Genomic DNA, 17,316 nt, shown 5'->3' with positions numbered 1-17,316 from the left:
ACTGACTAAAAGTACAAGAAACTGATAGCACTTATGGTAACTTAGAGTGTTAAAGTTTGTCAATTCTAAAAAATACATCTAAAACATGACTGAAATAATGAGCATTGTGAAAAATCAAGATCAAATGACTAGTGAGAATTTGACTCATCTCTAGAAAACAACCATGCTCATTCAGATACACAATTAGGGCGAATTTGTTGCACATAAACTGGCTGAGGTTTTAGTTTAAGGTTTAAAACTAGTTTTTCAAACTGGTTTAAATTTCAATCCGGTTTACCTCGGTAAAACAAATGAACAGTTTATACAAGATGGCGTTATGCAAATCAATTTGTTAAAATCTTTTTTGTAATAAAAGAATCTAAGAAATTATGACGTTTTTATATTCTTTGATTATCTTACTTATAGTTAAAGTGCAGTATTTATATTTTTAATGTCTCAAAGATTAATCAAATGAACAATTTCCACATTTTTAACACATGGAAATACAAAAACCCCGAGTATTTATAATTGCTCTTTAGATTCCCAATACTTAAGCTGTCTTTACAGTATGTTCTACAATTTACCATACATGTTGAAGTTTGTCCAAATGATTCAAAACTTATTTTTGAAAAGGAAAATTTTAACATATTCTGTTCATTATACAAACACTATTAATTTTCAATATGCAGCATTTATCTATTCTCTGAAGCCCTATATATAAAACATCAAATATCAGAATGTGGCATTTAGTCAACAATTATTTATATCTGTTTTTCTTTATTAAAATAGTCACAATCTTTCATCTCCGCCATACTGGAGTACTTCTCGCCCTTTCGTAAACCGAATAAACCACCACCGGAGGTGGTTTGGTTGGTTTAACGAACTGGTTTCAGTTACAGCAAAAAACAAATGGAAAACCAGATCTGGGTTTAAACTAGTTCAAAACTAGTTTGTGGAACAAATGAACAGTTTACAAAACCGGTTCAAAATTAAACCCAGTTTTTGAGAAACAAACTCGCCCTTAATGTTTCCGACACAAGTCAGACTCCATTTAAAGAAAAAATAAAGGAAATAAAGACTGTCCTACACTGGAATATGTCTTTGTAACAAATTTTAAAATCTTTAAATATATTACACAATATACACTATCAGTAAGTAATTATTTGTAAGTAAAACTGCATTGTTGAAAGTGATGAAAAAAGTATGTTTTTTTGTTGTAATTTCACATTAGCACCTTGATTTTTTTGTAAGATTCATGAAGGAAGGTTGAATAATAACCTCTCCCTTTCAGTCACACACAATAATCACTCCCTGTGAACACAAGGGTGGATCCCTGGGAGTGTTCCGGATACTAGACACACATATCCTGGTTCCCAGGAAACAACACTTTTTTATGTTTACTTTTGTCCCCTTTTCCTCCGTGTTCTAAGCTTTGCTTTCGATGATGGCCTGAAGAAATAACAATTCAAATTCATAAGTCAGTGAAAATTTTGCAACTCATACAAGGAATAGTACGATTCACAGCTACACCCTATAGGATATTCATTGTATACATGTATTAATGAAACAGTGATTGCTGTCTAAATCTCTTTCATGGTCCAGACAAACTGTGGTCAGAACAATTGCTGTTAGCGTCACTGAGGCCCAATATGGAATCTACACTTATCAAATGTTACCAGAGCATTAGCTATGGCTACCCTTGAGGCCCCACTGGGGTCTAGATGTACCAACTGTAACAAATGCACTAGTTAATGCTACCCCTGAGGCCCCGTTAGGGGTATAAACTTACCAACTGTGACCAAAGCACTAGCTACGGCTACCCCTGAGGCCCCATTAGGGGTCCACTCATCATCCCCTGTTGGTAGTTGGACTATCAGTGATATAACTGCAGCCTTCTGGTGATTTAATGGCTCATATGCAATCTGACTGGGTTTTGTATTAGTCTGAAAAGGACAACCAAAAAAGTAAATGTAATTTCACCCAATAACTACTAATATGTATTAATAACATACTAAAAATTTATTTTTAGTTTGTAAATTATTTGAGAAGTTCTATCCTTAATAAAAGCTAAATGTTTAATCATTAACTGAGATTTCTGACCTTTTTCCGTTTTCTGAGATCTGTTTCTTTTTTCTCTGCTCCGACTGGATCATACTTTCTGTCGATCTCCACAGTGATTGAGGAGAATGGCCGACTCGCCATTTCTTCCATCTCCACCATCATACGCTGAAAACAATGAAAATTCTGATTTAGGTACAAATTATTAGACAATTGAACCTTGGTTGCTTGAAAACTGTTATTACGAGTATACCTTCACTCTCAAACAATTACAAAATTATTTCAACCAAGGGTTATAAAGAGTAAATAAGAATCAATCATCACTCACCTGTCTGCGACGGTAGATGTCATACTTATGTTTGATTTTGTATAAAACTGCTGCTATAATTAACAGCGATAGGAAACAACTGAAATGGAAATATCAACTCATTACATGGTGTGACTTCTATCTGTTTAAGAACCTTCTGGAATGCATTACATTGAGAGGACATTTAATACCTACCCCCAGGCTGCGGTAAAATACAAAATTCTACAGAGGTTTTCCTCATTTTAATTATTCATGATACACTCAGGTAATGTGAAGTATGTCAAATTATAGAGAGTGTACTTACCTAAAAAATGTCACAAAGAAGTGAACTAAATCTATCTTAGGAAACTGTGAGAAAGAGATCTGAAAGGAAAACAAATCTGTGTTCACCTGTGCTTGTAGAAAATTGGCATAATTTAAAATTGATGGACAACAATCATAGAAAAGCCTTTAAAAAATATTCTGTATCATTTAATTCAAAATTTATGTCCAACTCATATTTTTTCTTTCTTCATGTACCATATACTAATATCTGGATTTTTTTTATCTTTTCTCATACATATTCTTTTCTATTTCTTTATCACGTGACTCAGGTACTAAAAGTAGCTTTCATTTCAAAAAGTTCCAACATTGGAATTTACAAATTTGACAAACCTGTAGCCAGAATGGGGTTTTAAACCCGTAGACATAGACAAGGAATGTAGTGTTTTCTGAGGGACCAAAGGAATATTCCCCGTGATCAAACTTAGCCCTGAAGTAATTACACGAGTGTTGTTTGACGATCATCGTCTCCCGGTCACCCTGAGATTCTACAAACAGGCAAAGTAAACACATCATTATTTTTAAAGTAAAGCAACTGACTCTATAATTGCAATGATAATCAATTGCTTTTTAATTTAAATCCTTACTTTTCTTCATTGTTATATTTAAGTAGGCTACACCAGAGCAATTTACTTTAAAATCCACATCACGTTCACTCTGCAACATAAACAGAATACATTATAAATATTTTTAAAATCGCTATTATGAAAAAAATCATTTCAAATTGTGCACATTTTTTGGCAGATTGTTAGACATTTATCTTAATTCAGCGTCGTTATCCTTACGGAGGACGGGATGTTCATGAAGTTGATCTGGGTGTACGATTTGTCCTCCGATTTAGAAAGGTTAAAGGTGAACTGGTAGTCTGTCACCAAGTTATCTGAAATTTAAATCACTTATTGTATTTATGGAAATAAATATTTAATTTCTTATAAAGGACATTACAAATTATGTATTAATTAAGACATAACTGATTTACAAGTATTACGAATTGATGGAATATTATTATTACACCAGGATAAAACACAAATTATCAATGTATTTTATAAATCTTGCACAACTACAATGCTGTCTTAAAATACTCACAATAACAGGTTCCTGTTTTGGGATTTCCAAAATATTTATGGGGTTCATCACACCTAAAAATACATTCAAAATAATGCATACCTGCTCATTTTGGTCTTAAAATTTTTTTTTGGCTCTTATTCAAATTACGTATCATGTCAGTATTTTTCCTGGACTCTGAATTTAGAACTTAAGATTTCTGAACTGTATTGTCCCTCCATACTAACTTTTCACATTTATCCCCGATCACTCCCCTGGTTCTACAGTAGCACGCCCCCGACTTCCTGTCACACGAGTCCGCCTGGCCGTTACACTGACAAGCTAAAAATAAACACAAACTTTACAAGTGGTGACATGGTTCATGTTTCTTGATCTTTTTATTTGTAAATCCAATGCTTCACTGTCTGGTATCCTTGTTTAGATTGTGTTTCATTTAATAATTTGAAACTTTTCAGGAGGAAAATCCATACATGCTTGACATATTACAATGTCTAATAGTGATACACTTACCAGAACAACTGCCTCCATTACTGGCATCACCATAGTAACCATCAACACATCTCTCACAGGACTTGCCTAAAAGGATTAAACAATCAATTGTAATTTTGTTGTTTTCTTCACACTTTACCAGGAGTCTTATCAAACTTTATTCTTTTAGGAGAATTTAGATGAAAAGGGCATTTTCTAAAATAATTTACAAGATAAAGATGTCAGAATTACTGTCATTAGTAATTCTGAATAGTTCTGAACCAGACGCTGTCATTACTATAGTATTCAGATAGATCCCCCTCCCTTTGATGCTCTGTATTCAGTGTAAATTTAACTGACCCAGCCCCCTCCAATTCTCACGTCTCCAATGTCAGTTTTAATGAACCCCCTCCCATTCCTACTCACCCCCTCCCATACTTACCCTCTGTATTCAGTGTCAGTTTAACTGACCCAGCCTCCTCCCATTCTTACCCAGCCTCCTTCCATTCTTACCCCACCCCTCCCATTCTTCCTCAGCTCTCTCCCATTCTTACCTTCCGTCATGTTTTGACAACTGTCACACACTCCTGTCACATTCAGACATGTGCTGTGTCCATTACACTGACAATCTAAATTGAAACAAGATTTTAAAAATTATTTCTTTGACAATTAATCTCATATTCAATAATTACACTATACAAGTATGTAACCCTTGAAAATACAATGCGTTCAAATAAGGATCTGAGATCTAGCACAAGGATCATGGAGGAGACTTGAATTAATTTTTACAATTAATGAAAGATTCTAATTATTCTTTGGTCTTCTTACCTGGACAGTTGATAAAGAACCACTGACTGGCTGGACATTTGCTAAGGTCAGTGAGGTGGGAATTAGTTTGATTGACAGGCCCGGAGGCTCCGCCCTCCATACATCGACCAATCCCTGTGTTGCTAGGATCATTACACCACCCACACAGAGGGTTAGACTGACAATCTTTACAAGAGTGAAGATCAGAGCAGCGGGTTGCTATAAAGAGAAATTATAATGTGTTACTTTGGAGTGGCATTCATAATATTGTATTCAACATATTTCTTGTACTTTCATTGCTCAGAAAATCTGTTTCTTCAAAATGAACAAAAAATTCAATGATTATCTTTAACTTCTAGGTTTGACATCACCAAATTTACCTGGACACTTAGATTTGTCTGTGGTCCACTCCATACACTGGCCATATATAAATGTGGCCACATAGGCATTGGTTTCTACACACTTCTGCTGATTGCTGCACCACATACATTTCTGTGATGTACACGACTCACATGTGGTGTTCATGTAGCAAGGCGTAGGACATGGTGTCTTCTCGGGGTTATCAAAGTCATTGAATGTATCTGAGTCAACAGAAAAAAAAACCAAGGTAAATAAATTTCATGAATGTTCAAGTGTTTTAATATTAAGGTCATACCCAATGTAGTTTGGACTTTATTAGGTTCTTCCCTGGAGTTGAAGAGTTCCACTAAATGAAGGACCTGTGTGTAATACTTTTAATGCCCTTATACAAGAATTTGTACACCTCTTCTAATATAAATTTTGATGGAAAAAATATTTGGAAATTATGTTTTGAAATTTTTGTTTATTTTTCTTTGAATAATGCAAACATTTTCATAATTTGATATCTTTTCAAAACCCCTGGTAACGCATGCTGATTTTTTGTCTAAGAAAATGTAATGGTATTATAAATTTAAATTTAGAATATCTTGAAAAATTATCAGTAGGGAAGGTACCTTGCGTATGTCCTTAGTGAGGAATGGGATAATAAATGATTCCTAGAAACCTTACTCACAGAAGACTTATCTCTCAACTTAGAGAATTATCTCCCTTTAAAAAGATTTATCCCCCCTTCAAACTGAAACCTCTACCCATTCTTACAGTGAGTTCCAATTGTATGTGATCTTTTCTGACATTCTTTGACGGTCTGATTCCACTTGCAGGATTTGGACTGTACACAGGCCACACAGTTGTGGAAGAGAGAACAGACACTGCTGTATTTAGAGGGACACCGGCCAGTGTGGGCAGAAGTGATCTAAAAATCAGTCAAGCGGAACTAACAACACCCGTGTGGGATCTTGTTAAATCCCTGGGAGGAGTAACACTGCGATCTCAGACTTTATGCTGGACAAACCCAAAGTTTTCTTTTTGTTCTAATTCAGAAGATAATTTTTACTTTTCCTCACTAACACCACAAAATAATTGTTCCAAAAAATCATGCAAAAAAACACAACATCAAAAGCAATTAAACCAAAGTGAAAGAGACAAAAACTGTGACAAAACTTAAAAGTTGGTGATATATACAAAGAAGAGAGCATATTTAATATAATAGAAGTATGAAACACTTCACTTTTTCAGATTTGAAGAATTTTAAACCGTATTACATACACATTGTACCACATACTTCCATAATTTTCTGACACACTGTACTGAAGTAATTTTAAAGACATTTTTTCATCTATCCCCCTAGTAAAACTTTTTGGACGACTTTTTTTTTAGCTTTACACTGACTAGGGTTATTGTATTTTCCTCACTGAAAAGTCAAATGTCTGAGAAATCTTAAGGCATGGCTGACAAACATCAGGTAGAGGCTTTCAGTGCATTATCTTTAGGAAAACTGAAGAACTAATCATAGGAAGTTTTCGGCATATATTAGTTCCCGAGGAAAACTGAAACTTATGTCCCTTAGATTCTGACCCTTCACTTTATAAATTTAAATCCTTCTTAAATCAGGATGGTTTGTGTCAATTTAAACAGTTTTTGAAAAGGAAATATGAGGATTTATGACTATCATAAGTTTGCAGGCTGATATTTTTACAGAAAAAAAACCCAGATAAACTAAGACTTGTGATAAAATGGGTCAACTTCTGATACTGGCCGAAGTTAATCAAGAAACATACTGGGGTTCTAAAGAAAGAGAAAAATGATATGCAACTAAACCACTGTAAATGCACTTTTTCCCCATATGGTATATTTCCAGGAAATCACAATTTAAGCTCAATCCATGGTATACAATTATTCAGATTACTTGATTTTCCATTTGCACAAAAAGTTTATGATCGTCTACACATAACATGGAAAAAAATGACTAAAGTAAATACAGAACAGCAAACAGAAACTGTTCTTATCTCCCATACCATATACTGACAACCAGTCACAGAGTATTACACCTTACAGTAGGTCAAGATCAAGACCTATTGTAAAGAAGAAATTGGGCCAAAAATTCATTCTTATATCTTCAGGTCAAATTAACCTACATATTTGAAATTAACCAATTGTGAAGACTCAATCCAGAAGCAAAATTAGCCATAGAAAAGTATGATTGATAAGAGGTTTTTAAAAGTTTCATAATTATTTTCAAGGGTTTACAAAACTAATAATTTACAAAAGAAAACTAGGGTTCAATAATTATTCTAAATGATAGTGAAACACAGTAGAATTATTTTAATTTGTAAAATTTGATTGCCCAATGCTAGTGGACAATCAAAATTTTACTTGTTTGTGGGTTACTCATTTACCAGTAAATTCAGTGAATCAATATATTTACAACATAGGGATATAAATTCGTGGGTAAGGATGACCCCACCAAATCCACAAACTTTGGTCCCCCACCAACATTAATGATCCACACAGATAAAAATTGGTCCTTTAGAATACTAACCGGTGTCATTTTTCTCATTTTTGGGTTGGTCATTTTTGGTACATCCACTAGCCCCCCACCGGCAGTCAGGGAAGGAGTTACACCCCTGACATTTGTGTTGTTCAGCGCAGGGTGGTTCTCCCTGAATGGGGCACTGGGAAAGGTCGCTGGCTGACTCGGGTTTCTATAGAAACAATAAAAAGAAAAAGAAAAAGCAACCCAAAAAACAAAAATACAGCCACACAAACTCAACATGCTCAAATGTGCAACAACAAAATAACATACAGCTAATGAAGCAAGATATATGTTTTCAAGGCTATGGGGGGTATCTAAATGGTGTTCTGTTTGGAAGGAGCTTTATTTGATGCAAATGAAGAATAACAAGTGAATAAAGATTGACAATGTTGTAAAATTTTAAAAGGTGCTGGTCTCCTTTTGATGAAAAAAGTTCATGTGCAGTACATTGCTTTTTTAAATGGATGTATGGAGACAGGTTTTCCCCCTTGACTGTAAAGTAGTGAAGTTTCGGTGTGTATATAATTTTATAAATAAGTACATGTACAACATAAAGCTAGGCTGAGTGTTACTCCTCTCAAGTCAGGGATCAGAGTCCATAATGTTATTTACAATTTCACAAGTCATAAAAATTGGCATTTTTCTTTCTTTACGCAGTAGATAACTTATAAAATATCAATAGTAAAACTTTGGTTTCATATACACTTAGATCATTTTAAGAAAACTTAAAATTGTCAAATATAAAAAATTAAATTTTAGCCTCTATGATAATTATTTCAATTGTGTATATATATTTTCCTACCATCTGATTGGTGTTGGTACACTGGTCTGCCGCAGTGCAGTTATGAACACACCACACACAGTTGTAGGCGGTGGACAGACAGGTGGGGCACGTCGTGAAGGAACCACATTGCTTATCACCACCTATATACAGTATACAGCCACAATATATATTGTACATTATCATCACCTGCATTAACATTGATTTAAACCTTTTCTAGCAAAAGAGTCAAATGACTGACGATTGTTTGAAAACCAACTTTTTATTACTGATTTATTTGTCCATGAATTCATACACTTTTATTAAGTACAAAACAATATCACTATACATGTAAAACAAGACATCATTATGCAAACTGAAGTTCCTGAAACTATAAAAAAAATTTACCCAGAAAGTTGTTATAAAATTTCCTCTTTCATAAGAGAAATTTTTCCGCAGCCCTTCTGCCCATTAATATCATCCCTAATTTGTTACTTACCCTCCGTGGGATCGCACTGCTTCTCCTCGGCGCCGCCAGCGTTGGGGTCAGACAAGGAGACACACAGTCCCCCTGCCCACACACATGACCTTCCCTGTACCGACCCCAAACAGTCCTCTCTTGTTGTGTAATAGGAGCAATTCCCTGCAGTAAAAAAGTACAGCTGAACCAAACTTATAGGATACAGGTGAATAAAACTTAATTAAAGAAGTACAGGTAAAAATCACATAATTTTCTGGAGGCACTCTCAAAAGAATGTCTCAAGTACTGGTTTAAATAATTATATATATGATCTTGAATTTCCTACGATTTCTGGTGTTTAATATACACTGTGGTTTACCTGGTGATAGAAGAAGAGCATTAGGTTCCATGATTCCACTGAATCCCCCCAGTACCAGCATCTCTGTCCTACCATTCCTATAATCAATACACAAGTGTCCTGAATTTCACATTTCAATTATATCAACAGGAAACTTATTTCCATTAGTGTTAACAACATAGCCTTTGGGATTTAATCTTGAGTTTACTTCTACACTGACCTGTGGACTGTGACCGCTGAATGACCATAACGAGCCCCTTGTGACGCCAGGACAGAGGAGTTTAGCTGGGACCATGTGTTACACTCTGAAGTAAGAAAAGAGATATATTTCCCAGTTACATTACATATCTTAACTGTGATCTCTTTTAAGAGAAATAAGTCATAATTCAACTATACATAAACAATGAGTTAATATCACTAGTGCAGAAAGTAATGATGATATAGTAAACACTGGTGTACACAAGTTTTATTATACACTGTTCTGCAAAATGCAGAATCAAGTATTTACAAAGTAATTTTATTCATTTCTTGATGTCCGTATGACTTACTGATGTCGTACTGTAACACGTCCGGTGAGTAACACTTGGCCCCGAGGCTGATAGACGTGTCATTATGGGTGTTCCCCCCAAACACAATCATCATACCGTCAATAATAACCGCCGAGTGTAGGTATCGGGGAAGCTGATTACGACGTAATTTTATCCTGTTTTAAAACATATTTTTTAATTAGTAGTCATACTTGGACATAATCTAAAGCATTGAAAATAACAATTTGAAAATGAATGACCTATTTTGTCAACCCTCCTCCCCAAAAAAGGAACCCAACTTACCAGGTTCTTGTAGCGGGTTCAAACGAGTACAGCTGATCAGTGAGGTCGTAGTTTGAGGTGCTGCGGGCGTGATACCCCCCGTAGATATAGATCTTATCCAGGGCGGGGTAGTACACACTAGAGTGACCGTAGCCTCCCTGGACCAGCGCTCCTCGTGTCCGGGGAACGCTCCAGCTCTCATTGGCTACAATTAATTTTAATAAATAAATATTCTATATACAAGAAAGAAACCTATAAACAGTGAAATTTATTTTCTTAACCATGAGATACATTACACTGACAAATATACATGTAGTTATCATCATGAATTAGATGCCATTTACAAAAGTTTATAACAGATATTTTACAATGCTCCCATAAGTTTCAAACAAGAGAAAATCAACGGTCACTTTAAGGTGCCCTTATCAACATTCAACTTCTACATATGAACAGGTGCACTCCCCAAACAGCCATACATGTATGTATGAATAACCGGTTTGGAAGATGACCAGCTAAGTTTTATAACTCAATTCCACACTAACGATGAAATATTTTCAAAACATTGTATGTTAGATTTTGAACCCAATTTACAAGGTATGTCCCCCTGCACAGATACACGCCCACACACAGACAGAGGTATCTGTACCTCCATACTGCCTACCTATGTTGTACTCCTGGATCCTGTTTTGGTAGCCGTAGATTGGACTGTAACCAAAGAGGACATACATAACCCCCCTGACAATGTGAGCTGTGTGGCCTGCCACCCCCATTGGTATGGGTACGGTACTGTTGTAATGCTGTACGGACCAGGTCAGGGCTGTCGTGTTAAATATCCACAGATCGCGGGACGTTACATTGCCCTCCACTCCCCCAAATACGTACAACTTGTTCTGTAAATGTATGTATATTACATGAAAGGGTTTTATCTTCCTGTTCAACCAAGAAACTGTTCATTTCTACTAACTTATCATAAACCTTCAATCAAAACTACAGCTGTAAACAATTACTGTATAAGTAGAATGTTTAGCGAGGATTTAATTTTGGCATTATTAGTGAGGGTTCTGACATCGCTAAAATTGAATATCGCAAAAAATTAATTACGTATTATTTGTAATAGCTTCTTTAGTTATCATTTTAAAATCGCTAAAATTACTTCTCGCTAAAAATAAAATACCAGATTTTAGGTAGAAATTGCTAAATATGCATCTTGCTAATATTTCCACTTATACGGTAAAACAATTTCCTAGCAAACTTGTATTTACATGTAACTAAATTCTGCAAATTCAAAACAGACTGAAACATAAAAATCTACATTAATTTCTGTAAGGAAAAGAGATGTTACAGAGACTAATTTGTCAAATGTTTTGTGTTGAGAGACCTAACTATGAACAACATACCTGGTATGCCACCACTGAGTGTCCATACCGAGGAGGGGGGCTCAGTAATGATACCGGACTGACAACCTCTAAATCTTTGGAGGATGTTTTATACCTGTAACAGGAAGAACTAGAACTGTCCAATAGGGACAAATACCCCCGCTGTGTTTTTTCAGAGTAGGTGCCAATTCACAAATATTTTATGGATCTATTAAGAGGTGTTCACTATTGTCTTAAAACAAATCGAGTGAAAATATAATTGCAGTGAAAATATAATTGCATGCTCATTAATTTTTTTCAATTTATGAATCTAAGGTGCAACCAAATAAAACATCAATACTAATACACTGTAACAGTTTTTTTTTTTTTAATTTCATTAAAAAAAGAAATTGCAATTATTTGTCATGCTACTCTGAAAAATAATTGTTGAAAAAAGAAATATTATACAGAATCAAATTAATCTTTATAACTTTATATTAAATTCATTTTAAAAATAATAAAGTACCAAACACAGCATGATACTCCAGTCAAATATTGTTCATTCAATTAATATAAACAGTTTAGAGTGTGAGGAAATCATGGCAACCTTTAAAAGGATTTCCATAATTTTTTTTTTCTTTTGATATTTGTTTAAAGATCTCCTGTGGTGAAAGCATTAAATCATCAAATGGTTGCATTATAGCTTGACAAATGCTCCTCCCCCACAAACAAACACATATGCATATATCTTTCATGTGGGGTGATGCTCTGAAATTTGTTACTTGATATTTTAATTTTTTTTTTAATATATCAATTTAACTAATTAGTATTAAAAACTTAATCTATAACAAATTGATTTTAGAAATAGAAGGCTGGCCATCAAATGACATATGCTATTTAAACTGACCAGCAGTTCCTCTGTCTAATTCCCAAAGGACCTTAATCAGAGATAACAGCTAACAGAAATGATTGAGACAGCTATCTTTCCTACATTGAACTCATTAATTAATCTTTGACTGGATGCATGTCCACCGATAAATGCCAAGGGATGCAATTTTCTGTTATCAAAATTCTCCTTGACCAGTGCTTGATAATTATACCCTTGGGAGAGGTAGATTATCTCTTATAAAATAACACTTGATATGGATTGCTGTAAAGTATATAATGAAAAAATATTATTTTCTTAATCTAACATTTTATAAACAGGGATACAGAAACACTCTTACATTTTTGGGATTGTGTAATTCAATAGTAAAAGACAGGTTTCTTTTTAAAATTTCACTTAAATTAAAGGTCACGGTGACCTTAAAATAGGTCATGACACACCTTCTACCCAAGATGCATAAACTGTCCAAGTTTGATGATTTTCAGTCTAATAGTTTTCTAGTTATGAGCCAAACAAAACCATAAAATAAAAAAGAAAAAACACCTGTAAAATGCAGAAAAATTACCCAATCATGATGAAAACACCAGGTGCACAACTTCATATGGTGAATAATAAGTGTACAAATTTTCAGACAAATCCATCCAATAGTTTCTGAGTAACAGTCCGGACAAAATCTTGTCTACAGACAGACAGACAGACCGACAGACGGACATGCTGATTCCAATATACCCCCCTAAACTTCGTTTGCGGGGGTATAACAAATTAATCTGAAGTCCAATATAACGGGATGATGACTAAATTAAGGAATCATTCACTAAATCAGATCAGGGGGACTATTTCATGGACTTGATTTCACTAGTACATTTGCTCTACTTACTTAACAAGGAATTCTTGAGATTTGTTGAAGAAGTATCCCCCGACTAGATAAATATCCTCCCCGATGGCTGCCACCCCCGAAGACACTCGGGCCAGGAGGTCATTCTCCAGATACCTCAGTTGCCAGGAGGCCTTATCAGCCGTCAAACTGCAGTCAGCTCCTGCAAATTCAATTGGATGTATATCTAAAAAACTGCTTTATATGTTTTATATACCATGTGCATGATATTATAAACAAAGCATATGTATGTGCTTTATGAAAAATTAAGATGGAACCTCAATTATTCTGCATTTCTTATTGTTAGGTACTACATTCATTTCATTTATTGTAGTTTCTATTCAAAAATGCCAGACATGTTACCTTGCCATCATTAACAAAGGCGAGACGGAATAAATTAATAACAAACCTGTAAATCCCGCGTGACACTGACACTGGTTGTTGACACAGTCCCCATTGAGGGAGCAGTTACTGGGACAGATGATGTCACCACAATCCTCCCCTTGGTACCCCGCGTCACAAACACAAATATCCCCTGAGCAGGCCCCCCGCCCGGAGCAGTTCTTAGGGCAACCACCAGTCCTAGGAATAAAAAAAATCACAATAACAATTGGAAGTTTTAAAACTTTGTTAATAAATCAAGATTTTGTCAGGCTTTTATCAGATTAAATAATTGTTCAATCATTAGATATGCAATGTTTCATAAACTTATTCCTATAGTATAAATTCTGGACAGTGATTATTTGTGTCCATAGTTTCTTTGTTGTTGTGGTGGGGGAGGGGAAGAGGGCTTCCTACAGAGAAGCATTAATTTAAGTCAGGAAATGAAGCAGACCTGACAATCTTGAGAGTGTATGTACCTGTAGGTAATATTGAACCCCGACATGTTGTACGCCGCATCGCTGTAGAAGTACAGGTAAGCCTTGCCTGAGCTGGTACGGATCTCTTGTAATTCAGTGGTGGACGTGTAATCCTTATGTATTAGACCACTACAACAATAATTCATTAAGAAATACATAGAATGGTAGAGAATTATCATATACAAGTCAAATATCCCTTATATTTGACACGGAAAAAATTATTCTAAAAAGCTTTTTCTTCCCTTTTAAACAAGGAAACAAAATTTATTAAAAACTTTAATAGTTCCATTACCTGAAAGCTGCCAGTAGTGGAGAGAATGCAGAGTCTCCGTCGTAGATATAGAGGTGGTCCCAGCCACACTCGGTGGAGAACTGATGGAACTGAAACCACAAAGAGATGTTCTCCCGCCCCGTGTCCACGAGCCACGTACACTTATTGTCCTCCGAGTAATTACCGTGACCATCCGAGATTATCCCGTCCGTATTTTGTAATCTACAAATAGAAGATTTGAAAAATACAAAAAAACTATAATTATGAGAAATACAAGTAAGAGTAGAAAAAACTTAACATAAAAAAAAAAAAAAAAAATTATTTATCATCATCTTTTGGTAATAAATTAATTAACATAATTAGATATAGGAACTCTTGATGATCCCAAAATGTAAATTAATATCTTGGCACTATTGATGACTTTTCCCTCAATATACAGCATGTAATGGTAATCATAAAAGCTGACAGTACAAATAAAGATCTTCTCAGGTAAACATATGATGAAAAATTTCATAATAAAACCTGAAAATCAATATTGCTTGACAGAGGTCTACACTGAATTATTCAGTCCTGATCCAATTAAACAGACCATGTTAACTTAATCACTGAGACAAATACTATTTGTCCTTAAACAGCTAAATAATGACAGCTATGAAAAACAGCGATCTCCAGATGTTTTATCAGAGAATTTACAACGTTATAAATGTCATGTCATTTACACAACCTGATGTTAAGTTTTATTGGAGGAATAAAAAATTGTCCTGAATTTCAAGTTTAAGTAAAAATTTGATTAAAAATTCAAGTAAAAAAAGGAGCTGCTTTCCTCAATTGTAAGAAGAATTTAAGTGTGTGGTGCTATTTTTCCTTGTTCTTTGTTGATCGCTTATTACCCTGTTGATTTCAATAAATAAGAGATGTAGTAGATAGCAGGTAGTATATTTCCCCGTTACCCTTGTTCTTAAGGCAATGATAAAATCAATTTTTATGGTCAGAAATATTACCATTAAATGTTGTACACATTTAAACGAGAATAAAGTGTTGACAGATATACTTTTACTGACATTCCAGAAAAATGTCGACATATTTCAGTAAAATATGGAGATAATAAGCAAAACTCAAGCTCCAATGTCAGGGCTTTCACATCCTTTTTGATACAGGGCCAGGGTGACTTTTTGAGAATTTTGGGAGAAACAACATAATATATTATTACAAAATTATTGGGGATTCTATTGTTTGATTTTACCAACATTTACATTCTGAAACATGCAGAAGCTTGAGTAGTAGGTTAATTTACCATGTTTATTTTTTATCCAAAATATTATTTTTTAAATTTTAATGGATAATGACTATTGGAGAGTTATTGCATTCAATTGGAAAAAAATGTCCAGGGCTCTCGATTCTCTAAAATGGTTCGATACTTGGCTCGTTCCCAAGACAAAAAAGGTACCTTTTTTCCCAAAAGAAAGGTGTAAATTTCCAAAATTCCATAGCAAAATATTAATTAAAAAATAAAAGTCCATGAAACTTAATTGCAAAAAAAAACCCCAAAACAAAACACACTTGTAAATGAAAGTGAAACAAACTAGTTCTATGTACGACTATCAATTAGTCCACGCCAAGTGCATTCGTAAACTGGTTAGGGGAACCAGGTTAGTGTTATTACAGAAATGTATAACTATGAATATACATGTTATACTATGTATAACAAAAAAACATCATTTTGGTTTCAAAAATAGACATTTCATTTAAACATTAGTAAGCTACACCTAGAAACATACCCACGATTCAGCATGTTCATTATTGTGCTGAATTTGGTAAGCAACGATGATCATGTGATTGAGGAAATTCGGGATTATGTGACTAGCGACTGTCACTCAGAATGACAAATAACCGCAATATCAAAGCTCAAAGACAGTTATGACAAAGCTAATGTACTTTCATAAATTGCCTTACTAATGTTTGTTCTGTTAACTGTTTATTCAAAACTAGAGTTAAATTGATGACAAAATGCTAGAAAAGGAAAATTGGAGAATTTTTTAAAATGAATGTTGGTCATCCAACTTTTCCCAAAATGACGATAATTTTCCCAATTTGAACGGCCCCGGCCCCAGTCCCAAAAAGTGGTGTGAGAGCCCTGAATGTTCAATTTAGGATTGGAATGAGGCCTTTCATAGCCAAAAGTATTGACAATTGATAGCCCAAAAAGCCAACTGAAGCAATACAAAATGGGAGCAGAGCAAACATGGACCTCTAAAAACATCACAGGTGGATCAGGTGTCATAGGGGAGTAAGTATCCCCTGTTGACCGGTCACACCATCCCTGAGCCCCTTGATCATATACATGATCATATTAAATTAAAAAAAAATAACATCAATATAAATGTTCTTTTTTATCATCCAGCAAACAGAATTATCTCCATATTTTGCAAGTGAATTTTGATTAAGTGGCCTAAAACCTATGGATTCTTCTCTTTATACCTTTTTTTTAAAATACCTAATTATGAAGTCATTTGGTCAAAAGGTACATAACGTACCAAATCAACATCTTCAGATGTATTTCTCTGACATCCTCTATCTGTCTTCAATTATTGCAGGATGACAGAGAGTGATAAAAACGTAGAAAAACAACATTTTGATAAACATGTGATCAATATAGGGTTTACAGTAATTTTTTCACTATTTATGAAATATAGGGTCTAGGCTGTAAATTTCAGAGACGTATACGGCAATCAAGAGCATAAAGTGCATGAAATAAATGGTTTTACACAGATGAACTTTCTTAAAA

At 34.5% G+C, this 17,316-nt stretch overlaps 1 protein-coding gene across 1 annotated transcript; it reads right to left on the bottom strand.

Annotated features, from left to right (window-relative positions):
• Positions 1-974: 974 nt before the first annotated feature.
• Positions 975-14,753, bottom strand: LOC134235600 (attractin-like protein 1; the record flags this gene model as incomplete). The annotated part of the gene is made up of 27 exons (XM_062717738.1): positions 975-1,428; positions 1,769-1,922; positions 2,080-2,205; positions 2,366-2,444; positions 2,649-2,707; positions 2,999-3,153; positions 3,253-3,322; positions 3,451-3,545; positions 3,752-3,804; positions 3,958-4,051; positions 4,241-4,306; positions 4,753-4,827; positions 5,027-5,224; positions 5,386-5,586; positions 7,905-8,067; positions 8,701-8,822; positions 9,158-9,301; positions 9,498-9,574; positions 9,697-9,781; positions 10,025-10,179; positions 10,307-10,490; positions 10,947-11,175; positions 11,683-11,776; positions 13,404-13,563; positions 13,810-13,982; positions 14,261-14,389; positions 14,553-14,753. Coding segments are annotated over 27 exons (3,439 nt in total), but the record flags the coding sequence as incomplete, so codon positions are not given.
• Between the last annotated feature and the right edge of the window lie 2,563 nt (positions 14,754-17,316).

The sequence above is a fragment of the Saccostrea cucullata genome, unplaced genomic scaffold (genome assembly GCF_032062105.1).
Source record: "Saccostrea cucullata isolate Sc308-1 unplaced genomic scaffold, CSIRO_AGI_Scuc_v1 ctg3623, whole genome shotgun sequence".
In the NCBI taxonomy this organism is placed as follows: domain Eukaryota; kingdom Metazoa; phylum Mollusca; class Bivalvia; order Ostreida; family Ostreidae; genus Saccostrea; species Saccostrea cuccullata.
This window is presented reverse-complemented; position numbering and strand designations above follow the sequence as displayed.